The sequence below is a fragment of the Macaca nemestrina genome, chromosome 12 (genome assembly GCF_043159975.1).
Source record: "Macaca nemestrina isolate mMacNem1 chromosome 12, mMacNem.hap1, whole genome shotgun sequence".
Classification (NCBI taxonomy): domain Eukaryota; kingdom Metazoa; phylum Chordata; class Mammalia; order Primates; family Cercopithecidae; genus Macaca; species Macaca nemestrina.
This window is the reverse complement of record NC_092136.1, coordinates 30,990,309-31,013,852: the sequence shown is the minus strand read 5'-3', so window position 1 is coordinate 31,013,852 and position 23,544 is coordinate 30,990,309. Positions and strand designations below refer to the sequence as shown.

The 23,544-nt window shown below is 40.4% G+C and overlaps 1 protein-coding gene across 1 annotated transcript in view; it reads left to right on the top strand.

The window, feature by feature from the left end:
- Positions 1–18,153, top strand: part of LOC105471546 (catalase) — a 35,513-nt gene extending 17,360 nt beyond the window's left edge. The window contains exons 7-13 of the mRNA XM_011724060.3: positions 534–725; positions 1,170–1,322; positions 5,722–5,860; positions 8,598–8,728; positions 14,348–14,455; positions 17,049–17,132; positions 17,460–18,153. Coding sequence (XP_011722362.2) covers positions 534–725; positions 1,170–1,322; positions 5,722–5,860; positions 8,598–8,728; positions 14,348–14,455; positions 17,049–17,132; positions 17,460–17,525 — 873 coding nt within the window. The 3' untranslated portion in view covers positions 17,526–18,153. The remainder of the gene's footprint in view (positions 1–533; positions 726–1,169; positions 1,323–5,721; positions 5,861–8,597; positions 8,729–14,347; positions 14,456–17,048; positions 17,133–17,459) is intronic.
- The last annotated feature ends 5,391 nt before the right edge of the window (positions 18,154–23,544 follow it).

Here is a 23,544-nt window from a genome sequence, read left to right as displayed (position 1 = left end):
CAGGTAGTTGTACTGAAGTTCTTTTCAGCTCTATGAGCTATGATTCTATAATTTATTTAAAAAAAAAAAGGAATAGGACAGGGGTGAAGGTATACTAGCCGAGCACAGTCTCAGTAATTGATTTGAGCTATCATGAAGTGGAATTAAAACATTACTTCATGATAAAAGGGAAGTAGTCCTTTAATTTTATTAATCCTTTGCCTACTTTTAAGATATATTTTGATTTTTCTGATTTGGAAAGTAACATGAGTGTAAAAATTCAAATAATAGAATACATAAACAGAAAGATAGGACTGATTTTAAATATGAAATGTGTAGCTGGGATTTCCTTGACATTTAAAAGTATTGGGATAATCAAATAGAATTTCTTGTTGATAAATTCATTAGTATCAGATTTGAACAATGGAAGTATTGTTGTAAAGAAAGTTCATTCTTTGGGTGGTGTTACTCATAATCCTTCAATGAATTACTGATTACATTTTGATAACTTTGCCAATAAGTTTCCATTGGAGCTTCTTTCTCTCATTTTGTAGACTGACCAGGGCATCAAAAACCTTTCTGTTGAAGATGCGGCGAGACTTTCCCAGGAAGATCCTGACTATGGCATCCGGGATCTTTTTAATGCCATTGCCACAGGAAACTACCCCTCCTGGACTTTTTACATCCAGGTCATGACATTTAATCAGGCAGAAACTTTTCCATTTAATCCATTTGATCTCACCAAGGTGAGTCAGTAACAGCTATATTGTTTTCTTTTTTAAGTCTCTTCTTACCTAATTAGAAAAAAAATCTAGTCAAACAATTATAATGATGGGGAAGTCATATACAAAATACAGAGGGTACCACTTCAGAGTGTCCTTTACCAGCATCTTGCTTCCACATTCCTGTTCGTCATTTCATTGAGTATGTGTATGTGGCTTCATATATTGTTATTAACAGGGAACAGATTATGAAAAGCTGATGTACTTTTTCCTAGGGAAACTGTCAGTACTCACCACTTCCTACTGTGAAAGATTTAACTAAGGCACTCATCTTAAATTCTTATGTTTTATTGGATTTAAAAATTATTTTCATTGGCTTGATTGTATTTGAAATCTGGTGTTTTTGTGGGTAGGTTTAATTTCCTTTGGTTGATTGCCTGTTAATTATGAATATGACATCATTTTCAGGTTTGGCCTCACAAGGACTACCCTCTCATCCCAGTTGGTAAACTGGTCTTAAACCGGAATCCAGTTAATTACTTTGCTGAGGTTGAACAGATAGCCTTCGACCCAAGCAACATGCCCCCTGGCATTGAGAGCAGCCCTGACAAAATGCTTCAGGTGAGCCTGGTGGATTGAGATGTTTGAGGCCGGTGTCCGTGTGAGTGTGCACACACAAAATGTGCAGCTTGGCGTGATCCTTTATATGAGGAATTAACGAGAACATTACTTAAACTTTAGGTGCTTGGTTACCTTGTGAGACTCACTGAGGTAAACTATCCTTCAGTGAGCATTCCTTGAAAAAACGAAGTATAAACAAAATTCCATGGTAAAGTCCCTACATATGTGAAGACAAGAATACTTAGTCTCTTAATTAAAAAAAAAGAAAAAGACATAATAGAAATACCTTAAGTATTGATAGAGTGAAACATCATTTTTTCGGCCTGTAACTGAAGTATGGTTAATTAATTATAATACCTTGGTAAGCCTAACTTTATTCATTTTTTTTTTTTTTTTTTTTTTGAGATGGGATCTTGCTCCATTGCCCAGGCTGAAGTGCAGTGGTGTGATCTCGGCTCACTGCAACCTCTGCCTCGCAGGTTCAAGCAATCCTCCTGCCTCAGCCTCTTGATTAGCTGCCATTACAGGCACCCGCCACCATGCCCAGCTAATTTTTGTATTTTTAGTAGAGATGGGGTTTTGCCATGTTGGCCAGGCTGGTCTCAAACTCTTGACCTCAAGTGATCTGCCTGCTTCGGCCTCCCAAAGTGCTGGGATTACAGGCGTGAGCCACTGCTGCTGGCCTCATTTTCTTTTTCACGGTGATGCTTGAATTTTTCCATTTGTAAAAAGAGATCTAGGGATGATTTTTATGAACTACATGTATGCTGCCAGTGATAAAGGCAGTGGATTAACCATTCACCTTGCTAATGTTGTTAAGCTATCAGTATGTTTTACTTTTTAATATGCTCTTTCAAGAGTACCAAGAGTGAAAAATTCTACTTTGGATCAGAATCAGTAGGAAAATAATTGGCTTAATAATTACTGTGTAAATCGATCTCTTGTGGTTTTGGACTGTGACCTTGAAACAAAGGTTAAAGATTGTACCCCAAATCAGACCACAGCGACTGAAGGTTACTTCTTATGTAAAGTATCTGATTCCAGTTCAGGTCTCAGTCTGCATGGAGGACAAGCTTAAGTTTTTTTAAAAGTAATTTTTTTGCTTATGATATTGGGAAGCATCTGAGACTTTTATAGAAAGTAAGTTTTTCATTAGTTTTTAGTTTAGTTCAACTATTATAAATTGAGTACCTGTCTGCTGTGTATGGTGGACTGTCTTGGGTGCCATAACATAAGTTAGAGTGCTGTGGTGATCCAGGAGGCAAAATTTTGTCTGATAGGAGGTCGGCCACAGAGTTTCATGAATGAGGTAGCATTTGAGATTGTTTTGAAGAATAGATAGGATTTTGATTTTTAGTAGGTAAAATGGGGCAGGAGAAGGACTTGAGTATAGGCACAAAGGTGGAGCATGTTAGGTGTGTTGAAACTATAAACAGTCACTCTTTCCTGAATGAGAAGAATAGAATTTGGATAGGTTCATTGAGTATATGTCAGAGGGGACCTTAAATGCTTGAGTAGGAGTGAAGAACTTCTTCAGTTTTGAGAAATGTGGTCTGGGATGTATTGAGTAGAATCACTCCTCTTGGTGATAAATAGAAAAAGCGGGAACTAGGGGTTGGGAATAGAAAAAGGAAAGTCAGGCAATTCTCAGAGGAAAAGCAGAAGTTGCATTGAAACCAGGGAGTAGAGGAAGCTAAAACAATGTGACCCTGGGCCCTGAAACTCCCTGCCTGGTGGCTGAACTGTGTGAGGGTGAAGCTAATGGGATTTGCCAAGGCATGAAATTGTCATGGGCAGAGCTAAGGCTGCATAACTCTGGTTAGACAGGGAGGGAATGGGTTGAGGAATACAAGGTTACCTAAACTCTTTTCACAGGAATCCAAGTCACCATGGGTCTTTGGAACCACAGTGGGACCGTGAGGCAGTCAGCAGCACTGAGTTATATAATTTGAAGAACAGTGAAGATTTGAATGGAGAACTAGGCCCCCTAGAAAAGGACTGCAAAGCAAATACATATTCTCTACATCCTAAGAAAGCAAATGTCTAAGGCAGCTATTGAAACAGTGGGGAAGGGAGTCCTGAAAAAGGATGACAAGTAGAAATTAATATAATTTCTATTAGTATTAATTTCAGTTCGGGCAAATATATCTATTTTAAATTCAGTGTACTCTTTATAGGTTTTTTTTTTTTAAGATGAGTTTTAGAAAGTGTTTGAAAGAGCTTTCGTAAGTTTGTTGAGTTACTGTTTCTAGCCTAGCTTTTCCCCACCCTTCTTAGGTCATTTAGCTATGAGTTCCAATACCATGGAGCCTGTGAGGAGCCATACAGTTGGGGAAGGACTGTTGTACTCATTTAGCCATTTGGTGACCATTAAGGAATGATTTGAGATTTTTTGAGGGGTGAGTAGGGAACATGTAGATTGTCTTGTTGGACCGGAAGTGGAAAGCCAGTTAGGAGGGCTTTGGGATTATTCTTGCTGAGAGCTCATGAGTATTGTAGCCTAGGCAGTGGCAGTTGGTGTTATTAATGGGCAGTGTTTACAGGTGTCTTTTAACAAGGTCATGTTAATAAGTTTTATAACTTTATCCAAAGTGGTGAGCCACACCATGATGAAATGGACAAATAATATAATACAAGTCATGGAGTGATTGTCCCCGGAATACCTGAGGACACAGGTGCAGCTTTTCTTGCTCTCATTCTCTGTATTTTGCCAAGAGTTGGAGAAGTTGAGCCGGTTGCTTGAGTGGGAAAGGCTTTCCCACTCATGCAGGTCCAGCAAGGGAGTTCAGGCACAGGGCCTTGGGGAAGGCCTAGATTCAAGCTGGTGTCAGGGTATGACCTCACTGTGCCCATTTCCCAACCTTTGCTGGTCTCCACCTATAGGTGGGGTAAGGTTGCCTGATAAACACAGGGTGACACAAAATCAGGATTATGTGATAGAGGCTACATTCAGGAGCTGCCCACGGCAGGATTGTATCTCCTATCCTGTTGATGGAGTCAAGAGCACAACTTTTTGAGCCAGAGGAGACAACCAGCTTCCAACCTATAGCTGAGTTTTGGTTATGACTGCATGGCTGGTCATCTAAATATGACCTTAGGCTATTTGAAATGATGATAAGAGGGAGTCATTCAGCCAAAAGCAAAATATTGACAGAACCCTGGGACTGGATTAAGTCTGTTGGTATCAGTGATTTGGTACAAGGTTATTGCTTAAGTTGCCCTATTCAATTTGGTTTTTATTTTGCCTCATAGAATTAGGGATCTAAAAATACTTTTAAGATTCAAGGCCAGTGATAAATTCAGTGGAAGAAAAATTGCTTATAGAAAAGAAGTATGAATAATGAGAATAGTTCAATCATTAGATGTTAAGATTAATGTGGAATTTATCTTAAAGCTTTTGTTTGAGCATTAACTGGAAGAAATTTCAGAATGCTTGCCATCCTTGCCTTGGCTAATATGGAACATAATTTAATCTTAGATTCATGACTTTTGGCATTGTAGAGCTTTCATTTTGAACCATAGATTTTTTGTTGTTGTTGTTTATATCTAGAAAGTCTCAGAGCTCAAAGTGTATCTGAGATAATTCAGAAGGCAGCATGGGAGGTACTTTTTTTTTCCTGATCTTGCTCTGTTGTCCAGGCTGGAGTACAGTGACACGATTGCAGCTCACTGCTGCCTCAACCCCCTGGGCCAAGCAGTCCTACCACTTCAGCCTCTTGGAGTAGCTGGGACTCTAGGCACATGCCACCATGCTTGGCTAATGTTTTAATTTGTTTTTTTTTTTTTTTGTAGAAACAGGTCTCGCTGTGTTGCCCAGGCTGGTCTCAAACAACTGGGCCCAAGTGATCCTCCCACCTTGGCCTCCCAGAGTGCTGAGATTATAATAGGCATGAGCCACTGTGCCCAGTTGAAAGTGCTTATTTGAAGAATTTCCCATACTATTGGTTTTGTAGAAATTTGTTGCTTTTTGTTAAGAGCAAATGATTGGTGCCTCCCCTGGAGTGAGGGAATGAGGAGGAATAGAATTAATTCAATATTTCAGTTAGTTAATGTTCTAGCACATTTGTTTTATAATGTGATACTTCCTTGGGAATAGCAAGTAATACAGTATAAGACAAGACACTAACTTGTTATGCAGAAGGGAAAAAAAAAGGTATTATTGCCTAAAACAGACGGGAAGATTTATGGTTGGTCATAGGGCCTGGGGAATTAAGAACTGTTCAGTTAGGGAGAACTCGTAAGAGTAGAGGCTTCACTCTTAAGTAGGGGGAAAGGCAGAATTTTATGGTAACCATGTACAGAGTGCTTTGTACTTCGAATTTCAGAATGAAGTTTACAGCCCATTCCTATGTTATATGTTACTGCCCCTAGTCAGTATCTATTGCATTTATTACTGCAGGGCCGCCTTTTTGCCTATCCTGACACTCACCGCCACCGCCTGGGACCCAATTATCTTCAGATACCTGTGAACTGTCCCTACCGTGCTCGAGTGGCCAACTACCAGCGTGACGGCCCCATGTGCATGCAGGACAATCAGGGTAGGCCTTAAGACATTGGGCTCCCCCTGCGCGGGCAGAGGGCATGTGGAGCAGATGGGCGGGAGGCCAGGCCAGTGGCTCTCAAGGTGGCCCCGCAGGACCTCCTGCTTGGCGAAGGTGCTCTCCAGGTGCTGCTAACTGGGCGTTTTTTTGCCCAGCAGTGAAGATTTAGGCTGCCTGAGGACTCTCCATGCTTTTAATCTATTTTATATATTTTATTGGGAGTTTCCACTTCAGATGTTACTTGTATCCAGTGGTTAAAAGCAGGGAGTAAGATCTTTCACACTGGCTAGAGTATGGTAGCATCCAGCTTGGGAGTTAGGTTTTGAAGACACTTCACCAAAATGGACAGTTCCAGAAATCACTGTGAAATCACCAAGACTTAGACCCTTAGAAGTGCGAAAGCCAAGAGTTGGAGTCTTTTGTTTCTCTCTGCAGTTCTGTTGTGGCCCCAGAGGAGCAGGTCTAGCCCTAGCTAGAATTTGGAAGGGAGCTAGAATTAGCGGGGAAGGCTGGGGAGAAGAGAGTAGGGGAGGCAGAGCAAGTCAAAGGATTCCCCTCCCTTCATTTTTCGCTAAGTGAATAAAGTCATGTGAATCAACTGTACCACTTTTTGTTTTTTTTGGAACTCATTTATCAAACTTATAATCTTTTTCTTTTAACTACTTTTTTTTTGGTGTCGTATACAAACAGCCTCTAGTTCTAATTACTTATTCTAATAAGTCAAGCAGAATGCTTGATTGAAGTTTTTTCCTTTTGCTATTCCACAGTTTAATATAGATCTTAGTTATTTTCTTTTCCCATTTAGGACACGTGTTTTAGTAATATGGACTGCATGCCTTGATTGATCTCTTTAGAAATTTTACTGATGATTTATGTTTATAGCCACAGATGTCTATATTTGAAGAAAGTTTATTTTTCTGTAATAAAAATAATACATGTGTCCTAAAGAAAATTTGGGAAACAGGAAAAAGAAGAAAAAAGAAAAATACCCATATAGTCCCAACACCCAAAGGCCACAGCTGTTACATTTTGCTATGTTTATTTATCTATTTATTTATTTTTGAGACAGAGTCTCACTCTGTTGCCCAGGCTGGAGTGCAGTGGCATGATCTTGGCTCACTGCAGCCTCCCCCTCTGGGTTCAAGCGATTCTCATGCCTTAGCCTCCTGAGTAGCTGGAACTATAGGAGTGTGCCACCACGCCAGCTAGTTTTTGTATTTTTAGTAGAGACAGGGTTTCATTGGCCAGGCTGATCCTGAACTCTTGACCTCAGGTGATCCACCCACTTCGGCCCCCCAAAGTGCTGGGATTACAGGCATGAGCCGCTGCACCTGGCCTGATTTTAAAAGTAGAGCATTTGGGCTATGACCTTGAAGCTCCGTGAAAGAGCTTATTTGTTCTTGTGGTCAGTGCCTTAAAGACAACTCCCACTTTGAGTAAAGGTCAGAGCTCATTTGGAAGCAGGATTTTAAAAATTAACTAGGCACATTCAAAGAGCTAATTCTTAATGAAGAAAGCACTGTGATGGCTGGTTGTTGGATCATTTTGCTTTTCATGTAGATGTGGCTGATCTGTTGAATTTCTTGAGCTAATAATTGGGCTCCATAATAATATGGTGTTCTTCCTTCCCCTACACACACACTTGGCGTCTTGATGAATGTCATACATAGGCATCTCTTGATTATCTACTGTGGATGATCTGTTATGGCAGTGAGCTGGCTAAAATTCCGATCCCAGATTGGTTTGCTCAAACCACTTAATATGTTTCTGGGCCACTCCTGTTTAGGCAGTGTGTGCTCGGGTAGTGAAAGCTTCTGCTAATGTCAGCCAAAGCAAAGTATAGTTGAGAAAATAAATATGCCAAAATGAAAAAAAAGCCTCATAATTTGTTTCAAAAGTCAAAGAAAATATTTTGATTGTATTTGTCACTGTTTCTTATAAGTCCAGATAAGTAAGTGCTGATATACAATTACCACATTTTTAAAAAAATTCCTTTTTTATTGATCTGTGGAGGGTGTGAAAGTGAAGCTACAATGGAACAAAGTCATCATCGTCAGTAAAGGAGAGATACCCTGAGAATCCTAAAAACACTTCAAGGAATAGCAAAGTAGAGTTCTGTAATGGAAATACTGTATATGCTGGGCTGGAGGAGACAAAGAACCCAGAGTTCCAACCCCACATCTACCACTGGCTTCTGTGTGACCTTGCAGCAGTCAGGTCACATCACAGAGCCCCATGCTTGTGTCTGTAGATTCAAGGAGCAGAACCAGAACTTTCAGATTTCCGTCAAGAATTTTGTGATGCAGTGTTTGAATTGAACCCGAGTCCAAATGACACAATTTTTCAAGTCAATTTTGAAATGTGTCTTTGAACCTCATCCCTGTATGGTGGCCAAATCAAGCACACGTGTATAAACTTCTACATGTGCTGTAAGCCTCAGAGGACTTGATAGATGAGACCCTTTGAAGTGTCAAAAGGGACTTTGAGATTCATTCATAAAGTGCGGCAGCCTGTGCAAGCATTTAGCAGATGGCAACGTTCCCTTAGAATCTTCATACTACCTGTAGCTAAATGCAGGAAATTAAAAATAACATGTGTGTGTTGTGTTTATATCCATGTATGTGTACATGTGTATTTGATTACCACTTAAATTTATTTCTCATCACAGTGATTATTTGCAGACTTACTTGACTTTTCTTGTTCCTAAGTGCATCTGGGTGGTTTTCTTTTGAAGGTGGTGCTCCAAATTACTACCCTAACAGCTTTGGTGCTCCAGAACAACAGCCTTCTGTCCTGGAGCATAGCACCCAATATTCTGGAGAAGTGCGGAGATTCAACACTGCCAATGATGATAATGTTACTCAGGTAATGACTTCTTTGTCTGCTATGGAAGTCACCTGCTAATTCTCCTTGTCAATGCCTGCATAATCCGCACCCCCCACCCCCGCAACGACCAAACTGTCTGATGTATCTTAAATTGAATTCAGGGAAGACTCATCTGTGATAGTAAATTGGGCCCCTAACTGGCTGGAGTTGAAGGGTTTTATTCCTCTGGTCTTTTGCCTCAAGGTATGGAGACTCCGTCTCAGTTTCTTCAAACTTTATTGAAGGGATATGGGGAGGGGGACATCGGGGAAACAGTGATTTCGTGGGAATTTAAGAAATGAGCATATACAGCGTATGTGGAGACAAATCTAAGAATCTGGGCAGGACAGCCCAGGGGTTCAAGGACTAGAACTAGAGATCCAAAATAGCTCCAGGAGCCTCGACCACAAGAGTGTGGGCGTTTCCACTGCAGAGCTCGCCCTTCACGTGGCTTATTCTCCATCTGTCTGCTTCTGCTTGCCGGTGCTAATTGATTATTTTTACCACAGCTTCCTGTTTTCTCCTGTCTGCGTCAGAGCTTCTGTTTTATCATTGTTGTGGCTTTTTCACAACAATGGTTTTTCCTTTAAGACATCTTTCTCCACGTATTACTCTTTTTTTTTGGACCACCTTTTACTCCTTCTCTCAACATATCTCAGATTCTAGAGAGATGGAATCCTATTGACTTGGCTAATCTTTTCACCCCAGGTTGCACCATTGGCCTTGGTCAGCCTCTAGTTAACTGCCCCAGGTCAAGTGCTCATCCTCTTTCCGGTCGCTTATAGCTGCCCTAAGGGCTGTTTCAGCACATGCTATGAAGGAGGCCCTCAGACTTGAAAGGGCCTGTGGGTGGGCAGCTGCCTCCTTAATGTGTCCAGTGCAACTTATATCACACACAATAAAATAATAAAGTTAAAAGTATAGTTGTTCTAGAGCTCTGTTTGAGCAGTTAGTGTTAAACTTAGTATTTAAATTAGATTAGAACCTATTTCTAGTTTCTCAGTTTGTGAGTGTGGGTTCCAAGTAAAAGATACTTAAATACATGAATTAATTCACTGTGAGGATATCTTTGCTTGAAAAGCATTTACGTATATACATATATAAAAAAGAAATTACATTATTGTAGGATATAAACCATTTTTAGATGAGCTTAAAACATTTCCTGCAAACCTTTTATGTAACTGCATTATTTTTGGTGATGCAGATGACACCAAGTATGTTACAGTACATTCCCTGCCTCTCAAAGAATTTTGCCTATGTAAGGTCAATACAGGTATTAAACCAGCTGATACAACCCTTGCAAAACTTAATTAATGAGGCTATTGCTTACACATGAAAATTTATTATGTGCTCATCCTTATTTTATTGAGAGAGTTTCTTATCACTATATAGGATATAGTATGGTTTTTAAGTAATCACAGTACTATTGTTATAGATTCATAGCATAATTCTGTGACGATGTATCACATGGGAAATACATAAGAAGGTCCAGATTTTTTCTCTTAAAAATGATTCACTTGGGCTTGCCTCTGTCTATGGCAGACTAGCTTGTATCATACTTACCATTTCATGGAGAACATTGAAAAGGTGGGTAAAATACATAAAGCATTTGTTTGAAGGCTTTGGAGAGCTAACAAAGCAACAAAGATTTAAAGGATCAAGATCAAAGATAGAAAAGAAGTGCAGAAAAAAAAGTGCAGAGAAGTAAATTTGACATTTGGTTTCCTTTCCTCTTGAGGTATTTGTTAATTTGTAAGCACTGGTCCAGAAGCTGAGTGGTGTTTACAGCAGTCTTATGAGTCTGAAGGGACAAAAATTGGAATTCAAGGTCTGCAAAGAAGCAGAGCCTCTAGTTACACTCAGGGCTTTCAGTTGAAATCCCTGAAGGGCCATGCCTAGGAATAAGGGCAAACTTGAAATAAACTTGCTCTCACAAAACATGAAACACAACTTTGCCTCTGCTCAGTCTCAGATTGGATTAAGGTGATCTCTCTGTACGCCATCTGTCAGAAGCAAACAAAATTTTCTTTGGTGGAAAATAGAACCTCAAATGATTCTAGACCTTTTTATATGCAAATGTTCAACATTCAACAATAAATGACCAGGCACCTAACACATTAAGACCTTATGACCGAAAATCAAGAGGGAGAGAAAACCCCCTACAAACTGACAGTACAAACAAACCTACTGGAGGCTTAAATAATGGAACTGTCAGATACAGGTTTTAAAATGACTAATTAATAGGTTTAAGAAAATAGATGACAGCATGAAGAATTTAGTAAGAGAACTTTAAGCTATAGAAAAAGAGTTGAATGGACATAACTAGAAAATGTAACAACTGAAATTAGAATTTAGTAGATGGCTTTTAAAGGAGGTTAACATGGCTGAAGAGAAGATTAGTGAATTGGAAGATAGAACAATAGATATTATCAAGGCTACTTCATCCGAGGAGTTCGAGGCCGTAGTGAGCTATGATTGCTCTACTGCATTCCACCCCGGGTGACGGAATATGTACACATACTTTTTTTTTTTTGTTTAATCCTTAAACCTGTAGGCTGGGTATGGTGGCTCACACCTGTAACCCCAGCACTTTGGCAGGCCAAGGCAAGTGGATCGCCTGAGGTCAGGAGTTTGAAACCAGCCTGGCCAACGTGGTGAAACCCCATCTCTACAAAAAATACAAAAAAATTAGCTGGGCATGGTGGCGGGTGCCTGTAATCCCAGCTACTTGGGAGGCTGAGGCAGGAGAATCACTTGAACTCGGGAGGTAGAGGTTGCAGCAAGCTGAGACTGCGCCATTGCACTCCAACCTGGGCAACAAGAACAAAACTGTGTCTCAAAACAACAACAACAAAAAAAACCAAAACTAAAACAACAACAACAAAAAATGTTATTTGGTTCTTTTTCAAATCTACCTGTTTTTCTCCTCATATCCTATTGTTTTAATAATACTCCTTTTTTGCATCTCTTTAAATATGTATGTTTATTTAAAAGCCTCTTTCCAATGATCATGTCTATGATTCTTCCATCTATTATTGCATGTGTAATTTCTCATTGGGTTTCCTTGTATGTATTATAATTTTTCACTATGACTCATCTTCAACAGGAGTTATTTTCTGCAAAAGTACCAAATGTATCCTAGTTGTAAAAGTGATTAACTAAATCTCTGAGACAGCAAGGTTTTTTTTTTAAATGGATTTTATTCAGTGGTGTGTTGATAAATATTTAACAGCGGGCTACCTGGGGAGAAAGCCCTGGTTTGTAGTGTTTATCCATTTTCATGGTGGAAATATTTCATAGGGCTGATTTCAGGCTACTAACGTGATGTCACTAAACCTGTGGCATTGCAAAATGATGTACTATATCACTGTTATGTAGTATTTCCCCCATAGTGATACAGTAGACACAAATGACTTCAAAAACATAGGTAATATTTATTAATTAGGAAATGATGTTTTGAGTATTACTTTTGTTTGTACTATACTTAATTATAAGTTTATGTAATTTAATCTTTATAATGGCTGTGTTTCTACTGTCATAAGCAAGCTGGCTGTAGCATTCCACTGGAATTGCAGGAACAAATTCTTCCACTTCAAGATGTTCAAGATTGTAGATTGAGGTGACAGACTGAGGTGTAGATTGGGGTTCAAGATGGCAAATTGAGCTGACACGGGAGGCCTTTCTTCTACTTCTCACATATAGACATGCTAAATTAAGTTTTTTTATTTGTTTTATTTTTTACTGTCCCAGTTTTCCCATAGAAAGATTAATTTTTTTTTAAAATAATGTAGCTGGGCTAAAAAAACAAGGAAGTTTTAATTTACAAGTCCCACAAATGAAAAAGGAATCAGAGTAGTGCATGAACATTGAAAGTATATATTGTGTAATAGTAACCAGACCTGATTTGTACCTTATGAAGATTTTATGCCTCTAAGGGGTTAGGAGTTGAGGCCACGGGCTTCACATTTTTCACAGAACTAGAGCTCAGCTCTTGGCATAATGGTGAGAACCAGGAAAGGGCACCTCAGCTACCCATCAGACTGAGGATGCGGCTTGGAAGCATGTGGGCTCTGAATGGAAGCAGTCAACTCCAAGAAATTGGGAGTCCTTCCCCTATGCTGTGCTCAAATGAGGTCCCTGCATTCTTACTCCAGTTGGAACCATGAAAGACCTTAACTGAGAAACAAGTGAATCGGTGAACCCTGTTAGGTCTTTGCAGAGATGAGAAAATCACCACAGGAAGACACTTTTACAACTAGGATACATTTGGTACTTCTGCAGAAGATAACTCCTGTTGAAGATGAGTTATAGTGAAAAATTATAATACATACAAGGAAATCTAATGAGAAATTACACATGCAATAATAGATGGAAGAATCATAGACATGATCATTGGAAAGAGGCTTTAAAATAAACATACATATTTAAAGAGATGCAAAAAGGGAATATTATTAAGACAATAGGATATGAGGAGAAAAACAGGTAAATTTGAAAAAGAACCAAATAATATTTTCTAGAAACAAAAATTACTATCCATGAAATAAAAACTCAACAGATATTTCACGTTTGAAATAGAAACTCAAATGTGACCCAGTTGACGTTTTCACAAAATATGTCAAATACAGCTGAAGAGAGAATTAGTGAATTGGAGATAGGCCTGAGAAAATCCCCAGGATATAGTACTTTGATTAGATTGTGTTATGTCTGATTAACTTCGGTAGCAGGTTTAAACTTTACTCAAAAATTTAAAAACATAATTATAGCCTGATATTTGATGACTTAGGGAAATGATGCATCTCTTAATATGTTATGAAGGTGATACTTTGGATAATTGGATATTATTGGACTTTATAAACATTAATAGAACAGCACATAGAACAGAGTCTGGCACATTATAGATACTCAATATTTGTTGAATGAGTGGAATGAATGAATGAAATGTAAGAATAAAATCATAGCTACAACGTGTTTCAGAATTGGGCAGAGGCTGCTTGGATTCACATACCTGATACTAAGCTCCTATTTTTCATTTTAATTTATGGATATTTATTTTAGAGGCAAACCCAATAATCTAGCAAAATATCACTATTCATATGTTTTGCCTAAGAAATATTGGCTTCTGAATAACTATAGATGCACATGTATAAATGAAGTAGTTTTTAGATATATTATCTCTCTCTATATATAATTACAGATCTATATATCAAATTATATCTCTAGCTAAATTAGTTTTTATTTTCCTCCATGGTTCTGGGTGAATTGAACAAAGGTTGTATTGTGCTAAGTTTACATTCAAAGGCAGCTTGCACATTTTAGACTTGTCAGTATTAAGCATGTGGTGAGGTTTTAAATTGTAGATCTATTTATAAGAGATTTATAGCAGTTACTATAAAGGATATTATTAGAAAGCAGTTAGGAGCTATTAATAAATGAATTTTACTTATTTTGCTTAAAACAAAAAATGAACACAACCCAAATGACAGTTTTAGTTAGTAATTTAAAATTATTCTTAAATTCTAACTTTTTTTATCATTGATTTCATAAGTGTTGTAGTAGGTGAACTTTGTTGGTGATAAACTGGTGATTCGAGTCTCTGCACTTGCTCTTTTCCCTGAGCAGGTGCGGGCATTCTATGTGAACGTGCTGAATGAGGAACAGAGGAAACATCTGTGTGAGAACATTGCAGGCCACCTGAAAGATGCACAAATTTTCATCCAAAAGAAAGCGGTGAGTCTTTGTAAGCTGAAGGGTGCCCTCTGCTGGCATGGGAAGACAGTGCAGCTGTGTGGGAGAACCCTAAAAAGAAAGTGCCATTTCTATTGTACTTGACCTAGGAGGACTTAAAAAAAAAAAAAAAAAAAAAAAATACTAGTAATACCCAACCAACTTCTGATTATTTTCTTTCCGTGTTTTATCTGGTCTGGCATATCCATTGGTCCTTTGCTGTTTGTCCAATGTGTACTAATTTAGTTGTGTTCAGAGTGAATTTTATCCTGTGCTGTTTAATTCGGCTGCAGCCAAGTTCTGTGCAAGATAGTAAATGTCCAATATCAAAATTTGAGTCCTGCTGCAATTCTACTTAAACTTTGGATGATAATAAATATATCAGCTGGTGTGATGGCGTGTACCTGTAGTCCTAACTACTTGAGAGCTTGAGGTGGGAGGATCGCTTGAGCCCAGGAGTACAGGGCCAGCCTGGACAACACGGGGAGACCCTGTCTCTAAAATCAGTCAATCAGTCAATCAGTCAATCTGTCTGTCTGTCTTTCTTTTTTGCATTTTTATGGTTTGAAACCTGCCTAAAGGCTTAATGTCATGATACCTCGATCCTCCTTCAGATGCAAACTAGAAATTTGCATGATTTCTGGAATAAGAACTGCAGTGCTTCCAAAAGGCAGGCTGGACTTTCGTGCTAAGGTGCTGGGGTATTTCTGATGGTCGCTCATCGAGCTGCATGAAGCCCTCTCACTTCTGGTTTCCTGGCCTGTCCCAGAGCTAAGCTTTTTGCAAATCTAGAAATCCCCCTTTTTCCTTGGCCCCTAGTTGCTTCTTCTCTGTTCCTAGGGGCAGCTGGGCTAGCAGCTGTCTGGGCTGTGTCCAAGGGCCTGGGTTCAAGTATCAGCAGAGAGCCTGACGGGCTCTCTGTGCAGTAGGCAGGGTGGGATTTATCTTCTTTTACTGGAGAGAATGGATAAGACAGCTTGCAAGTAGCAGAACTGAGCTGGAACCCTTGGCATTCTGCTTTCACATATGCTGAAACTGTAAGGCTTTTATGGGTTCCCAGTGCCATGCCTCCTCTTGCTGTCTGCTGGGGAATTCCTGCCTGAAGTATGTGGAGTGGCGCTGCCATGTACCAGTGTTCTTGTATCCTTCACATTAACTTTAGGCTGTGTCTGGGCCCGTTTCTCAATATAAATCGCTGTAACTTGTTAAGCGCTTACTCTGAGGTCAGCTGTTTCCATGCAGTAAATGCAGCTCACCTCTCGGCATTTTTCTCACAGCATCCTGTGAGGTAGGTTGTGTGGGTTTTTTGTTTTTTGTTTTTTTAAAGATGAAGTCTTGTTCTGTCACCCAGGCTGGAGTGCAGTGGCATGATCTCGGCTCACTGCAACCTCTGCCTCCTGGGTTCAAGAGATTTTCCTGCCTCAGCCTCCCCAGTAGCTTCGACTACAGGCATGCCCCACCGTGCCCGACTAATTTTTGTGTTTTTAGTAGAGATGGGGTTTTGCCATGTTAGCCAGACTGGTCTTGAACTCCTGACCTCAGGTGATCCGCCCACCTCGGCCTCCCAAAGTGCTGGGATTACAGGTGTGAGCCACTGCGCCTGGCCTAGGTTGTATGCGCATTTTTCCCCAACAATAAGCAATTCTCTAATTCTTTGATAGCAACTGTGTGTCCTATAACTCAATTCAATTCTAACAGTAACTCCTGGAGCTAGAGTCAGAACCCAGAGATTTAGGGGTCAGTTGCCACTTTAGATGACAAATGAGGTACCCTGGCTATACATACTTCTGCAGATTCTGACTGCAAATTAGGGGTTCGCACGCACTTTCCTCAGGTTTGATAATTTGCTGGAAAGACTCATAAAACTCGGGAAAATGATTTACTTATGATTACCGATTTATTATAAAGAATATAGCCAAATGGAAGGGGGCACGGGGGAAGGCCTCAGAGCTTCTCTGCCTCCCTGGGTGGACCGCCCTTCCAGCTCCTGGAGTGTGCACCAATCCAGACGCTCGCTGACCTTGCCAGTTGCAGGTTTTTCTGGAGGTTTTATGACATAGGCATGATTGATGAAATTATTGGCTTTGGGTGATTGAACACAATCTCCAGCCCCTCTCGCCTCCCTGGAGGTTTGGGGGTGGGGCTGGAAGTTCTAACCTTCAGATCGCATGCTTGTTCTTCCTGGTGCCAGCCTCCATCAGGAAGCTATCTAGGCCCCCATGGATCATCTTAGTAGTATATAAAAGACAGTAAATTCAAAGGGTTTTAGATCTGTGTCGGGAATGGGGGACAAAGACCAAATAGTATTTTTTAAATCATACTGGTTAGGTGTCATTTTCTTGCGCATTTCGGCAGAGGGACATAAGCTCAGATAAGTTAAGTGACCTGTCCGAGGTTGCTCAGCCAGTATATGTCAGAGCGTTCACCGGACCTGCGTCTTAACTCTGAGGCTGGCATTGTTAAACACCTGTAGTACTGCCTCCTGCTGAAACATCTTTCCTCCCCTGTAGAGTAAACACTGGGAAACCACAGTCACTGGGGAGTGATATAGTAGGGAGTTAGAGTAATGCTTGCATTTATTTTCTTTTGGCCTTAGGTCAAGAACTTCACTGAGGTCCACCCTGAATACGGGTCCCGCATCCAGACTCTTCTGGACAAGTACAATGCTGAGAAGCCTAAGGTAAGCTGGGAGCAGCCTGGCCACGCAGAGGCCGTGTGTGCTAGGTTGGAGTAGGCGCGGCTTAGTTACCACTCAGCATTACAGTCTGCAGGGGCCATTACCTGCCACTGTTAGATTTCTTAAGCAGCTGTGCAGAAATTCATTTGAGAGATGAAAGAAGTCACCAGCAAAACACATACTCTTCATTTTAGCCCTGGGCAATTTAAGACAGTTAAAGTGAATGAATTCTGAATTATTATTTTCATTTGCATACATATTAAAACTAAGTAAATATCACGTTGCTTCATATGACGTGATTAACCTGCCCATCTTGTTCTCTTAAAACAGAATGCGATTCACACCTTTGTGCAGTCTGAGTCTCACTTGGCTGCAAGGGAGAAGGCAAATCTGTGAGGCCGGGGCCCTGCGCCTGTGCAGCGAAGCTTAGCGTTCACCTGTGTAACCCGCTCATCACTGGATGAAGATTCTCCGGTGCTAGATGCGCAAATGCAAGCTAGTGGCTTCAAAATAGAGAATCCCGCTTTCCATAGCAGATCGTGTAACAATTTTAATGCTCTTTCCCCAGGGGAAAATGAAGGTTAGGATTTAACAGTCATTTAAAAAAATTTTTGTTTTGATAGTTGGTTGGATTATTCATTTAAAATGATTAGAAGGAAAGTTTCTAGCTAGAAATATGATTTTATTTGATAAAATTTTTTGAAATTATGTATGTTTACATATCACCTCATGGCCTATTATATTAAAATATGGCTATAATTATATAAAAAGGAAAGATAAAGATGATCCACTCAGAAGTTTTTATTTTTCTAAGGTTCTCATAGGAAAAGCACATTTAATACACCAGTGTTGTCAGAAAATAACTTGAGCACCATCATGGTTTAATGTTTATTCCTGATTATAATTGATCAAATTCATTTTTTTCACTTGAAATTACATTAATGTTAATTTGCACTGATTTCACAACAGATCAATTTGTAATTGCTTACATTTTTACAATAAATAATCCGTATATAAGAATAGAGATGGTATTTGATTTCTTTCGACTCCATGTATAACTGTAAACTGCCACCAGACTCTTAATTTGAACATCATCATTTTCAGATATTTACCCTTAAAAATGGAAATGCCAGTATCTCGAGGACACCATGTTATTTGTTTAAATCTATAGCCTTTGGACAGCCTTCTGAGCCACTGATAAAATAGCAAATGCCCTAACTTTGAAAATTACTTAAATCTCTTGTCCATTCGCTCACTTACCTATGATTGAGTTTTTAAAATATGGGCTCAGAACCACTAGTTACTTTCCTCTTCCTTCTTTTTAAAACCCATATTTGCCTATCATGGTTGAAAATCACATGGAAGACTTTAAAGATGAGTTCTGAATACTAAGTGAAAATTTGTTTTCCTTGAAAATCTTTATTCCATTCATATTCAAAACCAGTTTGTGCCGGGTGTGGTGGCTCATGCCTGTAATCCCAGCACTTTGGGAAGCCAAGACAGAAGGATCACTTGAACTCAGGAGTTTGAGACCAGCCTGGGCAACATGGCAAAGCCCTGTCTGTACAAAAAATAGAAAAATTAGCCGAGTGTGGTAGCTCATGCCTGTAGTCCCAGCTACTAGGGAGGCTGAGGCAGGAGGATCTCTTGAGCCCAGGAGGTTGAGCCTGCAGTGAGCCATGATTGCACCACTGCACTCCAGCCTGGGCAACAGAGTGAGACCTTGTCTCAAAACAACAACAAGAACAACAACTAAAAACAAAACAAAAAACCAAACCAGTTTGTACTTTCAGGAGTTCCTAAGTTACGGGCTTTAGGAAACCATTAGACCACTAACAGACAGATACAAACTCATTCTTGGTCTTTTAGCTCAAATTTCTTTACTCCTCTGTCAAACCCTCCTGCCTGAATTCCCCCTATATTTGAGTATGCTTTGAGACTGTTATATTTGTAGACATAGAAAAATAAATTTATTGGGTTGGGTGCAGCAGCTCATGCCTGTAAACCCAGCACTTTGGGAGGCCAAGGCAGGTGGATCACCTGAGGTCAGGAGTTTGAGATCAGCCTGGCCGACGTGGTGAAACCCCATTTCTACTAAAAATACAAAAATTAGCTGCGTGTGGTGGCGTGCACCTGTAATCCCAGCTACTCGTGAGGCTGAGGCGGGAGAATCGCTTGGACCCGGGAGGCGGTGGTTGCAGTGAGCCGAGATTGCGCCACTGCGCTTTTTATTTGGAAAGGTGAGAACTTCTGGAGATGGTTGGTGGTGATGGTTGCACAACAGTGTGAATGTATTTAATGCTACTGAACTGTACACCTACAAATGGCTAAATGGTAAGTTTTGTGTATATTTTACCACACAAAAAATATCTAGTGGTCCATTCTTAGTCCTTGTCTTACATGGCCTCTCAGCAGTGTTTGACACAGTTGGTCATTCACACTGCCTTCTTCATTATTTATTTATTTTAGAGATGGCGTATCATTATGTTGCCCAGGCTGGCCTCAGCCTCCCGAGTAACTCGGACTACAGGCACACGTCACCATGCCCATGCTCCTTCTCCTCCTCCCTTTCTCCTCCTCCTCCTCATTCTTCTTCCTCCTCATCCTCTCTCTTCTTCTTGTCCTTCTTGCCCTCATCCTCCTCCTTTTTTTCTTTTCTTTCTTCTTCCTTTTTTCTTCTCTTTTTTAAAATAAGAGCTTTATTGAGATATAATTCACATACCATAAAAACCACCCATTTAAAGTGTACGAGTAAATTTTTTTGTATATTCACAGAATTGTGCAGCTAGCACCACAATCAATTTTAGAGCATTTTCATCACCCCAATTAGCAGCCACTCTACATTTCTTTCTTAACCTTGCCCCCAGCCCTCGGCCATCATGAATCTAAGATTTGCCTGCTCTGCACGTTTCACTTAAATGGAATCATACAGTATGTGGTCTTTTGTGACTGGCTTCTTTCACTTAGCATAATATTTTCAAGATTCTTACACATTGTAGCATCTATGAGTGCTTCATTTTTTAAATTGCCAAATAATATTCCACTGTATGAATTTACTATGTTTTATTTATCCATTTATCATTTGATGGACATTTGGGCTGTTTCTACTTTTTGGCTATTATGAATAGTGCTGGTATGAACATTTATGTACATATTTTTGTGTGGACATAACATTTTCATTTCTTGCATCCTCATCTTAAAAGGTGTTTTTCGGGCCGGCTGTGGTGGCTTCTACCTGTAATCCCAGCACTTTGGGAGGCTGAGGCAGGTGGATCATGAGGTCAGGAGTTCGAGAGCAGCCTGGCCACTATGGTGAAACCCCATCTGTAATAAAAATACAAAAAAAATTAGCTGGGCATGGTGGCGGGTGCCTGTAATCCCAGCCACTTGGAGGCTGAGGCAGGAAAATTGCTTGAACCCAGGAGGCGGAGGTTGCAGTGAGCTGAGATTGCGCCACTGCACTCCAGCCTGGGTGACACAGCGAGACTCCGTCTCAAAAAAAAAGGGTGTTTTTCACCTATACTCTGCCACACCACTATCTAAAAATGTAAATATTAGACTCCTGATATTTAAAAATCTGTTCTTTTGTTGTGTCAAGCACCCTTGACATAAGTAACTCCATCTTAGAAAGATACTCCATCTTATATTTCACAGGGCACTTTGCCAACAGGGACAAGATGTTTGCTTAATAAATAAAGACTGCATCCAACCAGATGAGGACATCAACAAGCACACTTTTCCACTATCAGTCCTCACCAGAGGACTGTGGCTATAAAAAGAAACAGGACTTGTGCAGCTCTAAGTGGCCATCTTAACTAACACCATCTTGCTGTTAATCGTGATAATCACCTGGCATCTGCCACTGAAGGCTCTTGGACTGCCTGGCCCAGTCCAGGAGATTCTTTTTGCCTTAGTCGCTCTCCCTGAACTGATTCATTAACCCTTTTTCCCTATCCTTCTTCTTTCTATGTTAAATGTTACTTTGTTGTGGAATGTTTATAACATTTACATTTTAAGTATACTATTATGTATGGTCTGCCGTATTGACTGACTTGTGGAGTGGCTTGAGCCTGTGTGCCTGCAGCTCTGACTACTGAGTGAATGGGAAGCACTGAGGCAAACTGCCTCCTTGAGAACTCCATGACGCTCCTGGCTTTTGTGATTGAGATTATTTTAATGAAAGTCAGACATTGTGGAAAGACACAAATGTGCATGGACCTGGTCATCTCTGACCTCATGTTGCTTGTGAGACTTGTTCTTCTAAAGGGAGGACTCGGTCTGGGCTTTTAGAAACACTGTGAAGGATCGCCTAGTTTGTTTCATATTAAATTGTCAGAATTTTGGTTTAAAAACACATTAATTCGACCAGGCATGGTGGTTCATGCCTGTATGCCCAGCACTTTGGGAGGCTGAGGTGGGGAGATCATTTGAAGTCAGGGGTTTGAGACCAGCATGACAAACATGTTGAAACCCCATCTTTAGTAAAAATGCAAAAAATTAGCTAGACGTGGTGGTGCACACCTGTAGTCCCAGCTACTCGGGAGACTGAGGTAGGAGAATTGCTTGAACTTGGGAGGCGGAGGTTGCAGCGAGCCAAGAGTGTGCCACTGCACGCCAGCCTGGGCAACAGAGTGAGACTCAATCACGAAAAACAAAAACAAAACCAATCACATTAATTTTTTCTTTCCTGGATAAAGGGCATCACTCTGATTTGTGATCTGTGCTAAAGAAGTGTTTTAAGAACTTCTTAGCGCTCACTTTTCTGGGAGAAAGCCACAAGCAAGCTACTTGGGCCACTTCTTTGCCTGTTAGTTGATGGCATTACCAAAGCGCAAAGGGCCAGATTCTACTTTAAACTCTCTGGTAAGTCAAGCTGAAGGCCTTAACTTTTTTTTTTTTTTTTTTTTTTTTTTTTTTAAATCAGCTCTTTTAAAGATGTGAAGGGTTAGTTAGTGGAAGTCAACTAAAAAAGTTCTGTACAATTTTTTTTTTTTTTTTTTTTTTGAGGTGGATTCTCACTTTCCTGCCCAGGTTGGAGTGCAGTGGCACGATCTTGGCTCACTGCAACCTCCGCCTCTGTAATCGCTTGAATCGAGTTCAAGTGATTCTTGTTTCTCAGGCCCCGAGTAGCTGGGATTACAGATACACCCCACCATGTCCAGCTAATTTTTGTATTTTTAGTAGTGACAGACTTTCACCATGTTGGCCAGGCTGACCTCGAATTCCTGACCTCAAGTGATCTGCCCGCCTTGGCCTTTCAAAGTACTGGGATTACAGGTGTGAGCCACTGCACCTGGCCAGCTCTGTATAATTTTGAACCTCTGAAAAAGGTAAACAATCACATATTAATATATGGAAAGTTTGCTATGGAAAGCTCTATTGCAGATCCTTTTAACAAAGGAAGTACTTATTCCCTCATTTGACTATTTGATAAGCGAATTTTGCATTATTTATTGCTTTAATTTTTTTTTTGTTTTGCTTTGGTATTGTGTGCTCAAAGTGTAGCAGTGTGTTTATTAATTTATTTGAGACAGCATCTCACTCTGTCACCCAGACTTGAGTGCAGTGGCGCAATCACAGCTTACTGCAGCCTCAACCTCCTGGGCTCAAGCTATCCTCCCGCCTCAGCCTCCCTACTAGCTGGGACTATACGTGCACACCCCATGCCCAGCCAATTTTTGTAATTTTAGTAGATATGGGGTTTCGTCATGTTGGCCAGGCTGGTCTCGAACTCTTAAGCTCAAGTGATCCGCCTGTCTTTGCCTCCCAAAGTTCTGGGATTACAGGTGTGTGCCACAGTGCTAGGCTAAGTGTAGCATTTTAGACAGTCCCTTGTATTTTCTGTCCTTCAATGAATTGTATTATGGAGCTATATGTTTAAGTAAAACTCTTACTTTAAAGAGTGTGGTGAAGTGGACAGTGATCCCCCAAAAGATATATCCATGTTCTAATCCCTGGAACCTGTGAGTGTGACTCATTTGGAAAAAGGATTTTTGCAATGTCATAAGTTACAGATCAAGAGGAGGCTGGGTGTGGTGGCTCATGCTTGTAATCCCAGCACTTTGGAAGGCCTGGGCAGGTGAATCACTTGAGGTCAGGAGTTCGAGATCTGCCTGGCCAACATGGTGAAACCCCATCTCTACTAAAAAATACAAAAAATTAGCTGGGCATGGTGGTGTGTGCCTGGAGCTCCAGGTAGTTGGGAGGCTGAGGCAGGAGAATCGCTTGAACCCGGGAGGCAGAGGATGCAGTGAGCCAAGATTGCACCACTGCACTCCAGCCTGGGTGACAAGAGCGAAACTTTGTCTCAAAAAAAAAATCAAGAGGAAGTTATCCTGATTACTTAGGTGAGGCCTAAATCAAATAATAAGTGTCCTTCTAAGAGACCAAAGGGTAGAAGGAGCAGGTTATGTGA